The following is a 16,037-nucleotide window of genomic DNA, read 5'->3' on the forward strand; positions in this document are numbered from 1 at the left end:
TCATTGAATGATTTTTCTGATAGCTTTGAAATAAAATGCCTTATTTTTTTGCAGCGGGATGGGTGGGGACGCAGCATGAGGCAAATAAATGGATGTAGCTCAGTAGGAGGGCAGCTGCCTTGCAGGTGTGAGGACCTGGGTCCAGCTCCAACCCCACATATACACACTCAGAAGAGTTTCAGAGCACATATAGGAACTATGTTCGCTTTGCATTCTAAACATGACACAATATCACTCACTGAATCTAATTTGGTCAATACTAATTTTTTTTAAAAAAAATTGATAAATATTCTGGACTATATGTTTATTAGGAGAAGTTTGTAGAATTTTATAAATAGAATTATCAAATATCTAAAGAAAACTTACATATTTATACGCTGTTCGTACGGCAGGAGTTGCTTTGGTCATTGCAGAATTGAACAGGGCACCTCCTTTCTGAAATGAAAATATATATGTATATACAAAATCTGAAGCCATTATCCTGAAATGCTGAAATGTTATAGTGTTATATCACATTTAAATTTTTAGTATATTATGCGTAGATCAATTGATATTTATAGAAGTAATCTGGGAAGAAGACATTTTGAAGGGTCATTATTACCTTGACTGTATGCACCCATTGTTGATATGATCTTGGGTTTCCTAGAATACACAAAAGTAAGAAGTCAGATATATTTCACCAAAAATAAACCATAAACCAAAATGCAGGAGCTTTGTAATAAAATTCTGCTTATGTATAATATTGTGAGAGATGCAAAGGTGCTGTAAGAAGAAATAAATTTTCTAATTCTTAAGGATACAGTAATTAGTATTTAAAAGAAGACAATTTACATCATTCTGTCTTCTTTTATACGATCATCTTCAGACAATATCTTCAGAAATAATATCCTTTTTTTAAATTCAAAACTATAATATCTTTTAAACTAATTACTCAAAGATTTATGTTCATATTCTGTAAATGTTTGACTTTTCTTAAGTTTATTTTGAAAGTATCTCAAGTACCTTAAGAAAGAAAAAACTAAAAGGAATTTAGAAATATAGAAATACAATGAAACTGAGGGCAATAAAAAAGATGATACTTAAGTCTTAATTTTTGTTAACAAACTTTATTTTTATACAATTAAAGTACAATCACAGTTCTGATAATGTTCTCTAGTTGGAAATCCAAGTCATATATATATTATCCAAAGAAATATGAAAACGTGTAATCTTTAGGATATTAGATAAAGTGGTTATTTTAAAAAGTGATAATATATTTTTAGTATATAAATATATTTTTACTAAATATAATATACTCAGTTCCAAATATAGTACTTTATATATATTAGAATGATTTCAGAAAGTGAAAAGAAAATGATATATCACAACTACTATGGTATTTAGGAATAATGCTATATTAAGGAATAATATAGCATTTAGGAATAATTAACTTCAGTTAGATTTAAATACTAAAATACTTCCACAATATAAAAAGAAGTCAGGCACAGAATCTCTAGAACAAGTTTAAAAATCCCTAAAACAGATAATTATGCTGTCATAAAACACAGGTACAATAATGTCACTCTTAAGATTTTCTTGTCAGTTGTCAGCCTTTGAATCCCCAGCCAAAATCAAGCAAAAATGTATTGAGCTCTACATCTACACTCACTATTATATCCAATGGGCCAGGGAGATGGTACAAGAGTTAAGGTTTTGCCAGGCATGCGGTTGACCCTGGTTTCAATTTATGACACTCTAGTTTTTCAACCCTAAAATAGTATCAGACTTCCTAAAACTTACAAGTATAATAAAATTTAGGTTGCATATATTTCCTCTATGTCATTTCAAGATCAATTAAAAAGCAAAATGGGCTGCCCAATATGGATACCTTGAAGAGAAACTGATTCAATAAATAGTTCTCTGGAGTTATGTGACAGAGGAACAAAGGAATTCCCTAAGTAAATGGCTGGAGATGACAGAGAATTGTGGCACAATTTAGGAAGAATGCAGTTTGCTTTTTAAAAGCTACTTTTCCCTTGAAATTTCCATATTGAAAAGATGAAAGATCCCTATTTCCAGAAAATTTATCATGAAATAATGAATTACAGAAAGCACCCTACTGCTATCTCTCCAGTCCCCCAGAATATTTTTGAAAGGTTTATCTTACTAAAAATGAACTGAACAACAAGTAAACAGTTATTTGGAGGCTTTATGGTAAAGTAACCACATTAAGTAAATAATACGCACCTTTGTGAAAATTCTAAACATTGTTATTAATCAGTGATTTTTCACACTGAATGATAGAATATCTATTATTTATGCAAAGCTTTCTCTTGAAACCATTATTTAAATTCTAGTATTTTCCAGTTACTAGTCAAAAGGGCAAACTGATATAAAATGTTCAGTGAGGACAGAAAAATGGCACTAAAGTGCATTGCTACCTATCAAATTACTTTGGTGTTTCGCTGAAAGAGAAATAGACACAAAATAAGATGGGTCAGATTGTATCGTAAAAATAATAAGGAAACAAATGGTATTAATGGAAAGCAGTCATCTCTTTTATAAAATCAATCTAAAATTGTTTCATTTTTTAAGCCTACATAACTTGACATAAACTTAAGGACTAGTTTTATTTTAAATGAAGCAACAGAAAGCCTTTTAATTACTCAATAGCCCTTAGATACTTTTCCATAGATCAATATTTTGGGTTATCTACTTGCATCCTCTGTTCTACTTATCCTCTCTGTTGTTACACAGTTCTCATAAACGCAAAGGTTAAATTTCCTACAAAGGTCTACTGAGAGAATTGAAGTGTTAACAATGATCACCTGTAACAGTCCTGATTCACAAGGACCGCCCCAGGTCAGAAAGCAGTTTTTAAAAATCTGCATGTATTTAGTCTTTAGCCACAGTTCTAGATGCAGTGTTAATCCAGATGATTTAATGTCTGACCATCCTTCATTGTATGTTTTTCATCCGAGATGCAATAATTATAAAGTCCCCTAATTTACATACCCATTTTATCTTAACCATGCATGTTAGCAACAAAAAACAGTATAAAAACTGCCACTGAAATGGCATAAAAAGAAATTAGACATTTCTCTAAAATTTTCTATTTTTTTCCCTCAAAGTACTTTGATATATTTTTTTTTTTAGTTTTAGTGAATTTTTATTTCTCCTATGGTGATATTCCTGAGGGTTTTATCTTAAAAAAAGAAATCTTTTAATCAGAACAGGCAAAAGTTGTTCTTTTATCCAATAAGAAAAGAATGGAGTATGCTTTTGTTTATCGAATCTCTCCTAATAAAGAAGATCTCTTTCAGTAAGAAAGCAATACATTACAGTCATTAAAGTTAGAGCTTTGATGCCAGGCAGACACATGTTGAGTTCAGAGCCTGGCTTTTCTGAGCACCGTGACCTTGAGCTAATTATTGAGATGAATACCCTCATAAAAATGAAGATAATCAAAGCACCTCTTAAGATTATGTGAGAATTAAATGCAATGATATTTCTGAATCCCTTTTAAAGGTTTCTGCAATACATTAATATTTAATAAGCATAAACAATTACTACTGTTATTACCCAATGAGAAACACTGATGTTACAAAAGTTTGCCTCTTTGAAGAGTGGTTCAATAGTACAACACAGGGAGAAGTCTTTCTTATCACAAAGGAAGTCTAAATGACAAATGTCTGGAGTTGACGTCTAGTAACCATATTTATGTACATATATACATATATGTTTACATATAGCTCTCCTTATAAGACTAATACTAATTTGTATTACATTGTTCATCTAAATGAAAGCTAAATGCTTTCAGTAAAATAACAGACTTAGACCAGATTAAGAACTATGCCTATTTAGCTAATTTGGACTGCCGAGAATGAATAAATTATTAAAATAATTTTTGCTTTTTAAGATACCACAATCCTAAATAAGAATAAAATGAAGGTTTGTAACTTTTTAGAAGTGTTACTATTAGATCTAACTTTATTACTATGTCTCTCCATATCTTATTTTCAATCCTACTCATTTGCATTTACATAATCTTAAGTATTTTTCCAAGTTGAACCTACAAATAGTGGGAAAAATATCAATTACATCAGGTGAAAATGAACACATCACTGAGTATTGGTTGTTGGTTTACCCTATAACTAGAACCGTGCACATTGTCACCAAACAGTCACGAAATTCTGACTGAAAGATGAAAATACTTAAAGGACTCAGGCTAAATGCTCTACCAGAGTCTGGAATATATAATGGAGCAATCAAAGTTTCTGTTTATCAACTGCTGACTGCCTAGATAATGATAATACTGTTTGAAAACTCTGCATTGCTTTTTCCTTAGCGTACTGCATGGAGGTCACACCCATCAGAGTTGGGAGTCATGCAGTGGGACAGAAGCACAAATCTCACACATGCAAAGCATGTGCTCCACTACTTGAGTCATATTCCCATCCATGAATGTCTGCATTTAAATAATTTGTGTTAAATAAAGATGAAGCATTATCTAATTGAGGTCTCACACATACAATATAAATTCTCATGGCTCCTTCCATTGTATGGAGTGCTTTTCACAGTGACAAGGGTAAACACAGAGTAAAATAAATTGAAAATATTTTTCCTAATGCTGAAAAGCAAAAGAAGGAAAAGGCTTACAGATAACAATACATTTACTTAGAAATGTAGAAACGGTGATGGTATCCAGCATGGTTTTTTTGGATTATCACGTCTACTATTTCAACCATAATCTCAGTTCTTTAATTCTTATTTTGAAATAGTCATCATTCATAGTTATCTTGCAGAGACTACTGATCAGAGTAAAATGTAGAAATATATGAATTAATACATTTATATCAAAAACTCTTGCAAGATTACAAAAACAAGCAACTACCTTCATGAGACTCTCTTAATGCCTTATGCAATATGTATCAAGAAAAATAAGTTTGTATTAGGGAGCTTGTAAGCTGACAAATGTATCAGACAGTATATTTTAGGAGAAAATAATAAATTATGAAAGACATTATACAAAAAAGGCGAAGATTAAAACAACTGTCATTCAGAAAAAGAATAATGATCTGGAATTCATTTTAAAAATGAGTACTGCACTACAGTAACCAAATTAAAGTTATTTTCCCTGTAACTTTACCTCCTCCACAAAAGCCACCTGAAGTGATCTCTTCTTCAAACGCATCAGAAAAACCCCTTCCTGAATTTAGCTTTGCCAGTCGACCATCAATAAACTGAAATTTAAAAATACCAGTATTAATTTTCTTTGATTTCGCAAGATTTAAGACGTGCTTATCTTAAAATAGTCATACTATTACATCATTAACTCTGCAAACAAAAACACACAGCTACTTGACAAGAATATTTTCAAACTATTGAAACAGCAGTGCTCTGTAAACAACAGCCAATCGCTTGAATCACAAATGTGCTGCACAGCCTCCGTTATTAACAAGAAGTGAAATACGTAGTGGCACATATGACAGTCTGAGCACAGGTCGCTCAGCATGCCGCCTCTGCAGAGGGGTTCTCACAGAGCACTGTGCCTGCCCACACCCTCTGTCCATGGGGCTGAGTCCCCTAGGCTGGCCTGGTTTTCTCAGTGTCTGCTTCGCAGCGCTGCTGCAAACATTAGATTGACCTGGATAATGTGCTGAGACAGCCTCTGACACAATCAACATACAAAAAAGTTAAATACTTTATCATTAAATGAGATCAATTTTCATTTCATGCAATAAAAAATACCTTATCAAAATTTCAACATATTAATGCTTGAGAGTGGCAGATGATTTTCTCTCCAGAGCTCCTCCAAAATACAGAAATATCTGGAGGATATTTTAATACCTGTTCTGCCCTATCTCTACTCTATTCTTAAATCACATCTCACAATCTTGTGGGTATTGGTTGTACTTTTTCCTAAGCGATTATTAATATTGACCAACTCCAGGTATAAACCAATAATATATTTTACATATACACTAATTACTGGCACTTGTTTTTTTTTATTTTGTTGATTTGTAGCAACTGAAATTTATAACTCTTGAGTTATAAAAATTTTTATAAAAATGTTGAGGCTACACTATATATACATATATATATATATATATATATATATATATAAATGAAGCTGAAGGAACTTTCAGTGCCTTTGAGACAGAAGATAACATAGCCTGAAAGATAGGCTTAAATGACTTGGGGGTTAACACAGAATGTTCCTATTTAATCTGAAATGAATCATTGTGGTTATAATTTTTCACCTTAGAAATGAAAGTTTTAACTGAATTTGAGGCAGTAGGTTGGCTGAGCACAGGTAGACGGGGTTCAACCCACAGTACTGCACATGGTGTCTCAGCTACCCACCCACCCAACAGCAATCCCTGAACACAGGGCCAGGGGTAAACTGTGAGAATTAAGCAGGTACTGGTCAAAAAAATTTAACATCTTTCTAGTTTTTTGTTAAATATTTAACCAAAACTAAGTAAATGGAAAGGCATCCCAATAGGCACCAGTGGCAAATCGCCTGGATTAATGGCAGCAGCGACATCAATTATTAGACACTGGGATTAAATCTCTTACACACCACATTAAGAGTGGAAAATAACAGCCATATTCCTGTCCAATGGGTGGTTGAACTACCTCCTTATTAGCACAAAATGTTTTTAACCAAAAATGCGGTATGATGGGTTTAGACAGATAGCATAAAAATTATGATGCTTTTATAAATACAATTATTTTCTCTCATAGAAAGCAGAAGAACAACTTGAGTACAGAACCCATATATTACCATTTTTGAGGCAACATAAGACTTCACAAAGCAATATATTTCATAGCATTTTTTTCTCAAGGTATCTCTGAACTTCAGAAACAGAGCCTGACATATAGCCAAGAACAGTGATAACAGCCACACACAGGGCCACAGGCTGTATTTGCCACTACAAAAAGTAGCAAATTAGTTAAACCCTGAGATTTAAATACCTATCAGTTTCAAGTGCTGTTTTCTTCTTTCTCCACATCTTTATTAAGCAGTGTGATTTACAAAGTTATTCACAGTTGGGTTTTGGACACAATAGTGCAGCACTGAGCCCACTGCCAGTGTCAACTTCCCTCCACCGTTTCCGTGTTTCCTCCCATTTGCCCCCCCACATACATCACCATTTTTATAGCATTATGTTTGACACGCAAGAAGTTTTCTCGGGGGCTGGAGTGATAGCACAGCGGGTAGGGCGTTTGCCTTGCATGTGGCCAACCCAGGTTCGCTTCCCAGCATCCCATATGGTCCCCTGAGCACCGCCAGGGTTAATTCCTGAGTGCAGAGCCAGGAGTGACTCCTGTGCATCGCTGGGTGTGACCCAAAAAGCAAAATAAATAAATAAAAGTTTTCTCTTAGTATATATGAATATGGTGTTCTGAGTATTCAAAATTTTTTATCACAATTCTGACACCTAATAGCTTGATTGTGATCAAGCCATTTGCCATTTTCTTTCAGTATATATGAATATGGTGTCTGGAGTATTCAAAATTTATATCATAACTCTGATACCTAATAGCATGACTGTGATCAAGCCATTTGCCATGTAGGCATCTATTCTTCTACAAAAGGTAAAAACAATAAGGACTCCTGTATTTTTTAGTTAATTAAAATATGAAGTACCTATACTATAGGCACAGAATAAATGCTAGAAGGTATCACTTTTTATTATTATTAATGTCAAGAAATTACACTTTCTCCATTATCTTCCCCATCTTTTTTATATCTAACTGCAGATGAATGAGCGTTCTGAGAAAAAGTTCAGTTTTTCTCATGCCTGCATCTTTAATGATCTGGTTAAATGTCTGAAACATGACCTGAAATTAATACATGTTTACAAAAGACTGATGCACACTGAAATAATGCTAAAGGTTATATACTTTACAAGGTTTAAAAGTTAAATAATTGCAATGTATGAAAGTAAATTTTATTTGAATCTTGAGGAGAAAATAGTGACTTATAATCTTTGCTACATGCAAGTGGTTATTTTGAAATTAAAGTGGTTTAAAATACTTATAAAATTTGACTTGCTCAGATTTTCAACCAAGTATTATAAATCAAATTAGAAACTTGATATAGCAAGCATTATTTTGATAAAAATAAGGTGAAAGCAAGATGATAAATTTAAAGTAATACATTACTGACAAATAGAAGAAACTAAGACATCCTTTTAAAGGACTTAATTTGCTTTAAAAGATTAAGACTACAAGGTTCTTTAAAAGGTTTTCATTTTTGTGTTTACTAGAAATAATCCATTCATTTCAGTTTGAGTGGAACTGTTCAAGTCTGAAAAAGAGATAACTCCACAAACTATTTACTGATTATACATTTTTGAGCATGAGTAACTACTGAGTTACTGGTGATATGTGCCAATAGGAATTAATCACCGTGTAAAATGTCATGTGTTATCACAGACTTTGAAAGTAATTCTGTCAGTGACAGTCACAATCAAACACAAACTTAGTGAAAACATCTCTACAATTCTGTGAATGTCTATATACAGGTTATATGTTCATACATAAAATACAGAAAACCAAAAACATACTAAGAGGAGGTACTAATGGTGAGGAATGGTGAGGATAACAGATCTCTGAACTTTTTTTTTATTCAATAGCAACTTTTGCCCCTACTTGGCTAATGGTTGTACTATTCTAATAACTCTAAAACAATTTCACAGTAATTGCTTCTAGAGACTGTTGCATGGAAATTGTTTTGAAGCAAAAAAAATAGACCTCTACTTGGAAATGTGTAACTATATAATGTGTTGTAATCTTTGATTAATGGTAACCTATATCAGTTAGTAAAAACATATTTAGGTAACTAGAAGATTCAAATTTTAGAATGTTTGATATTGCAAGTAATAGTACAAAGAACAACTTTCTAAATGAAAGATGTTCAGTTTATAGTTAAATATAAATAGATTGCTATAATGTGTAAGAATAACAATAGTTTAGAAGTTAAAACAAGTTAATTCAGCATGTGAAGAAAAAGAAATGGTCATTTTGAAGTCATTTTAACATCAGATAATCAGAAATAATCAAGTGACTATAAGTAGAGTAAGATTTCTTTTTTTATTAAAAAAAGCTTCCTTTTATTTTCTTTCTGTTCTATGTACAAGATACTGCTAAGCCTGAATTTATTGCTGTGTGAAATCATTTAGAAATTCATTTTTTTTATTATTGTTATTTTTATTTAGTGAGTCACAGTGAGGGTACAGTTACAGATTCATACATTTCGTGCTTGTTTTTCCCTCATGCAGTGTTTGGGAGCCCATACCTCCATCAGGTCCATTCTCCACCACCAATGAACCCAGTATCCCTCTCACCCCAGTCCCATTCCCCCAACCCCACCCCGTCTCTGTGGCAGGGCATTCCAATTTGTTCTCTCTCTCTCTCTCCTTTTGGGTGTTGTGGTCTGCAAAAGTTAGATTTCCATAATATAATGACTATGAAAATACTTTGAAGTTCACTGGTTATAATTAATAATTGGAAATAACCATGTAAATAACATCAACAGGACAATAATAGTACCTTTAAAGATATTTTACAACAAATGTTAGATAATTACTTAACTCAATACTTAGAAAATTATTTAACATTTGTTGTAAAATATCTTTAAAGGTATTATTATTGTCCTGTTGATGTTGTTTGCATGGCTATTTCCAATTATTAATTATTAGTTATTAATTACCTAAGAATTGAGTCTATTGAGCTTTATGACTACCAGGTCAAAAACTCAACCATTCAAGTTATTTAACTGTATATTTACACTCTCCCACTTTTCTAGATCCCTGAGATTAGAAATTAATAGAGATAAAATTTAAGCCCTTTCAATACTGCTTCTTAAACAATGTTTTTTAGTTGAGGGCTAATAATAAGATACAAGACATGCAATAAATTATGCAGTATATTAGAAGGTGATGAATGGTATAGAAAAAGCCATAATTGCTATGGGAGGCTGCAGCATCTGATCAGAGAGCCACCAGCATAAAAAATTGCACCAAAGCAGAGGCAAGAAGTTACTCAATCGTTCCATGTGTCCAAACAAAAGCAAAGTGATACGATTATGATTCAAAATTTACACTGATAATCTGCTATCTCAAATGCATTCTGATGCCGAACAATTCTTTTTACCCTGACTTCATTCACTCTCCCAACTTTTTTTTTCCTTTTGGGTCACACTCAGCAATGCACAGAGGTTACTCCTGGCTCATGCAAATTCAGGAGTTACACCTGGCAGTGCCCGGGGGACCATATGGGATGCTGGGAATTGAACCAGGGTTGGCCTTGTGCAAGGCGAATGCCCTACCTGCTGTGCTATTGCTCCAGCCCCCACTGTCCCAACTTTTTCAAATCTTTTTTTAAAATGTCTAAGCACCTTCCTAGTTCTTGCTCAACAGCTGACCTTGCTTCCTAATTTCACTGGAGAAGAAAAAACAGTGGGAGCAATAGAGAAATTCTAAGAAATTCTCAAAACATCACCATTAGCTATTACCTCCATCACCTCCTCCTCCCATAGATTCTGTCTTCTTTCCTGCTGGATGAATTATCTGTGCTCCTCTCAGAGGCCATCTCTCAACAGCTTTCCTAATCTTCCCTCCTTTTCCTTGAATCGAGCTTTCTTCCTCTACTAGATCCCCCCAGCATCTGTGAGCACCTGCACTGACTTCTCTTGATCCCAGGTGCTTCTCACAAACGTCCATTTCTGTTTCTCTTGACAGAAAACTCCAAAGAGCTTCGAGCACATTGGTCTCCACTTGTGGAGTCCTCCCATGCTTCAGTAACGCTTTCTTCCTCGCCATTTCCAGCGGCACTGCCCTCACCAGAGTCATCAGATCCTTACCAGTCAACTATTCCTAACTCCTATTCTGTTTCCCTTCCAGAATACCTGGCGGTCCCTATACCTCTGCTATTTCTAACCTGCCTGGCTGCAAAGGTGCTCCCTGGTCTGCCCTCTCCTTATCTCACAGGCTACATTCTTGCCCTGGTTCCTTCTGCTGTGCTCCAGTCCCTGGAACACTAATCATGTTCTGGTCAGGTCGTTTGTGGGGCAGCTGTCCAAGTAGTGCACAGGGGCCGGGGGCCACGGCCAGTGTGGTGCTGCTGAGTCTGGTGGTACTGACGGTACCAGGGCCACACCCAGGAGTGCTCAGGGGCACGGGAGCTCAGTATGACCTCCCGGCACTCCTCTGAAAGCCATGTGGTGCTGGAATTTGAATTTAGGTCTCTTGGCACACAAAAAGAAAGTTGAAAACTCAAAAAGTCAGACCACAGATGTATATGGTAGGCTACATATACCTATACTATATACATATACATATATTAGAGGGCAAGGGGGAAAAAATCTCTTTCTAAACCTCCTTGGAAACAGATTAATAGGTGAAGAACTGGGAAAAGGGCCACCTGAACTGAGAACTAAAAGGCAACTCAGCAGGGTTGTGTAAAACAGAAAAAGGATTCATACAGAACGGATAAGAAGCAAACACACACAGATTCATTTCTTCATCCATTTATCCTGGGGGGGACAGTAAATCTTAATGGCTCCCTGGATCCAAAGCCTGCCTCCACCCCATAGGAGCTAGGTGTAAATGTGTAAACACTCTGAGTCATTTATCCGCCCTGTAATTTATGTTTATAACCTGGAAAATGGTGGGCAATAAACTATTTAGTGGTATGATTATTGTGAATATTAAAATAAATTAGATAGGCATTAAAACACGCCAAAATACTATAGCCAAACTTAAGAATGTGGCAGTCCAGGAGGCAGGCTGGGGGCAGGAGGGAAACTGGACACTGGTGGATGGAAGTGGTGCTGAAACACTGGAACTCAATAATAAAAAACTATGTAAATTACGGTGACTTAATTGTTTTTAAAACTTTAATGTAAAAATAAATACCCCCCAAAAAACAGTATCAAGATAGCAGGAATCAATGTTTTTATCCATTCATAACTACTATTATTCCTTATCTCACAACTATTAACTATTAGAATTCATGTTTAGAAGAATATAAGACAGGAGACGATTTTCAGAGAATGGCAAGTAGTTCGTAATAGCGGTAGCAAGATTACTGGGAAAGTATTAGAAAAAGATTAGGGAGAGAGAAGCTACAAGAATTTTATAAATAAAGGGTCTGGAACTTCTGCCTTTTATATGGGAAAAATGTGAGATTTACCCCTCAGAGGAATGTTCTCAAAGCAGAACTTAGAATGGTTTGGAAGGACGTTGAACTGACACTAAAGTTGGAGAGTATAAAACAGACGCTCCTAATACCAAGAAAGCAAAATCAACTACACAGGAAACAGAAACTGAATTAAAAAAAGATGAGCAGTTAGAGAAGGAGACAAGATGGTTCCTGGGTTCAGTAACACAGCACACACCTCATACACGTGAACCAGAGTTTAACATCCAGCACCACCAAGCGAAAGGAAAGATGATCCTTATTTTTCTGATATAGGCAGCAGGATTACACAAGTCCTCCAAGAAGGAATGGGTCCAGCATGTGTGTTTATGTACAGCTGTGTGTACGTGTGTGTGTGTACACATATATTTGTATATATGTGCATATGTATGTATCTACATAATATATTCACATATACATATATGCAAGATGTGGGTATATAATATATAAAGGTATATGCTATTTACATATACATTTTTATATGAGCATAGGCTAATATTGAGTTAAACTCATTTTACACAGGTAATTGGTCATTAAAGGGCTTTTTTACCTAAGAAAACCCATTGAAATGGTAGGAGTTAGAGAAGTTGGTATGGAGATAAACAAAGAACTGCAACATTTATGGGAATAGTCAGAAGGGAATGCAAATTAAAAGATACTAAAAAAAAACGGAAAAGAGGAAAAAAGATATATCACAGAAAAAATAAGAATATTTCATATAAGTATTATGCTAATAAACAAGTATATAAGAAACACATTTCCCAGAGAAAATAAACAAGATCATTTCCTTATGAATTATACACTGTGGGAACAAATGCAGGTCTAGGGATGAAAGTCTAAGTTTTAGTCATTGTCTCTGAATAGATGGATAACTAATAAGAAGCTGAACTTAAGATATTTGTGGTTTTTTCTCTTGAATCTTGCTTGATAAAGGAAAGATCCTATAAACTTCCCAATCGATAAGTCCAGTTTTTCCTTCCTGGGTCTATTTATTTCTCTTGCCCCCCTCTAGCTTGCTATCTTTTGGGTGTGTGGGATGACCTTCGTCTGAATTTAAATTGAAAAATAACATTAAATTCTTTGCTATCATTTCAGTCAAATTGACATTTTTGTAGTCTCTGAGCCATTGCTGATTATCCAGATTATCAATTCCTCTCCTACTATCATATTCTCTCATATGTTCTCATTCTCATTTTCTCTCATTCTCAGCTTTCAGTCTTATTTTTTTTTTTAAATTCAGTTTTGGGGACACACTCTGGCTCTCTGCTTAGGATTTTATTTTACTTTATTTATTTTTGTGATTTTCCATAATTACCACACCATATTTGATGGAATTCGACAGGAGGCAACAAATCACACACACACACACGCCTCTCAGAGAGCCCAGCAATCTATCGAGATTATCCTGCCTGCACAGGCAGAGCCTGGCAAGCTACCCGTGGCGTATTCGATATGCCAAAAACAGTAACAATAGGTCTCATTCCCCAGACCCTGAAAGAGCTTCCAATTGTTGGAAATGATGAGTAAGGAAAGGCTGCTAAAATATCAGGGCTGAGAGGAATAGAGACATTACTGGTGCCCGCTCGAGTAAATCAACAAACAATGGGAAGATGGTGATACAGTGACAGTGAAAGATATTAACTACTAAGAACACAATCCAATACTTTAGTGTGAATGTTTGGAGACTTCTGCTCAATTACAATGTAGGATGCTCTTCAATTTAAGTTTGTCCACTGGAGCTCAATTTTGTCACATAATACTCATAAGGACTGTGTGCTTTTTGCAGCAACTGTAACTCAGAGGGTATGAAATTTCAATATATCTTATTAACACATACTGGAGATATTAACCTTCTTGGCAAAGATAGTCTCTGTAATATATCTCCAATATAAAGGTATTTATTATTTATTTGGTCTGGGGGCAACACCCAGGAGTGCTCAGGGCTTCAGCCTGGCTCTGCACTTAGTGGTGACTCCTGGTGGGGCTCGGGGGACAATACGGGGTGCTGGAGATCGAACCTGGGCTGGCCATGCACAAGGCCAGTGCCTTACAGGCTGTATCTCTCTCCAGCGCCTCAATTATAAATTTTACCCATTTTCTCTTTATAATTATTTGGGGAAATATGTCAATAGTTCAAGTGATATTTCATGGATCATAATATAAAGATTTTAATTGGCAAAAACTATTTTCACATATTTCTATACATATTTATGATAATGATAAAGTTCCAAACAAGTTTTTAATATTTATTATATAATTTACATTTGATATGAATTCAAATTTACAACTGGGTACTAAGTATATCAGAAAGTTATTTTCACACCGCCAAGTCCATTATGTAAACGTCACCTTTTTTTTGCCACACACTCCAGAGCCATCTAGTTATCAATCTATGATGTGGTACTTCGTCAAATACTTTTATTTATCTATGTGTTTATTTAATGGGGGTAGAGCTTGAGGCTTACTCCTGGCTCTGTGCTCAAAACTACTCCTGATGGTACTTGCGGGGGCACCTCCAACATCTCTGGTTCCTCCAGGCATTGATTCACCAGAGTTTTTAAAAATGCATATTTGAGAGAGAGAGAGAGAGAGAGAGAGAGAGAGAGAGAGAGAGAGAGAGAGAGAGAGAGAGAGAGAGAGACGCTCCGGGCAGTGTGCAGGGGCCAAGGATCACTCCCGGGGATACTCAGGCAGAGCTCTGGGGACCTGTTGATGCAGTGATCAACTCGACCAGGAGGTGCTGGCTGGGCTCAGCTTTGCTACCCCATGGTGCAAAGAACCACCAGTGATTACACCAGGTGGTACTAGGGGAGGGGGCAGCCTGCATGGCCAGAGTCCGACTCAAGGACTCATACATGGACTCGATCCCTTAGAGCAAACTCCCCGTCTCCTTGAAAGGAATCTTAATTTCATTTTCCAGTTAAGTATCCTCTTAAACTGGCATAAACTTTTTCCAACTATATGCACTAAAGAAAGGGCTGGAGCAATAGTGCAGTGGGTAGGCAGTTTGCCTTGCACACGGCCGACCCAGGTTCAATTCCTCTGCCCCTCTCAGAGAGCCTGGCAAGCTACTGAGAGTATTCCGCCTGCATGGCAGAGCCTGGCAAGCTACCCGCTGAGTATTCGATATGCCAAAAACAGTAACAAGTCTCACAATGGAGACGTTACTGGTGCCCACTCGAGCAAATCGATGAACAATGGGATGACAGTGACAGTGACAGTGATACATTAAAGAATATAGTCTATTTTGCTCTTTCACTGTTGTTGGGAATGCCAACTGGTCCAGCCTTTCTGGAAAACAATATGGACAATCCTTCAAAAACTAGAAATTGAGCTTCCATATGATCCCACAATACCACTTCTGAGAATATTATCCCGAGGATGCAAAAAAGCACAGTAGAAATGACATTTGAGCCTATATATTAATTGTAGCACTGTTCACAATAGCTAAAATTTGGAAACAACCTGAGTGCCCTAAAACACATCTGTTAAAGAATACTGGTTAAAGAAACTTTGGTACATCTACACAATGGAATACTATGCAGCTGTTAGGAGAGATGAAGTCATGAAATTTGCTTATTAATGGATAGACATGAAGAGTATCATGCTAAGTGAAATGAGTCAGAAAGAGAGGGACAGATATAGTAGGACTGCTCTCATTTATGGAGTATAAAATGACATCACATGAGGCTGACACCCAAGGACAGTAGATACAAGGGCCAGGAGGATAGTCCCATAGCTGGAAGACTGCTTCATGAGTGGAAAAGAGAAGGCAGATGGAACAGAGAAGGGATCATTAAGAAAATGATGGATGGAGGAATCAGTTGGGATGGGAGATGCATGCC

At 35.6% G+C, this 16,037-nt stretch overlaps 1 protein-coding gene across 1 annotated transcript in view; it reads right to left on the reverse strand.

Annotated features, from left to right (window-relative positions):
- DENND1B (DENN domain containing 1B) overlaps positions 1 to 16,037 on the reverse strand; it is a 223,246-nt gene that overhangs the window by 41,370 nt on the left and 165,839 nt on the right. Inside the window, exons 15-17 of the mRNA XM_055144664.1 lie at positions 5,129 to 5,222; positions 602 to 642; positions 367 to 435 (exon numbers count right to left, since the gene is read on the reverse strand). Coding sequence (XP_055000639.1) covers positions 367 to 435; positions 602 to 642; positions 5,129 to 5,222 — 204 coding nt within the window. The remainder of the gene's footprint in view (positions 1 to 366; positions 436 to 601; positions 643 to 5,128; positions 5,223 to 16,037) is intronic.

The sequence above is a fragment of the Sorex araneus genome, chromosome 7, assembly GCF_027595985.1.
Source record: "Sorex araneus isolate mSorAra2 chromosome 7, mSorAra2.pri, whole genome shotgun sequence".
NCBI classification, from domain to species: domain Eukaryota; kingdom Metazoa; phylum Chordata; class Mammalia; order Eulipotyphla; family Soricidae; genus Sorex; species Sorex araneus.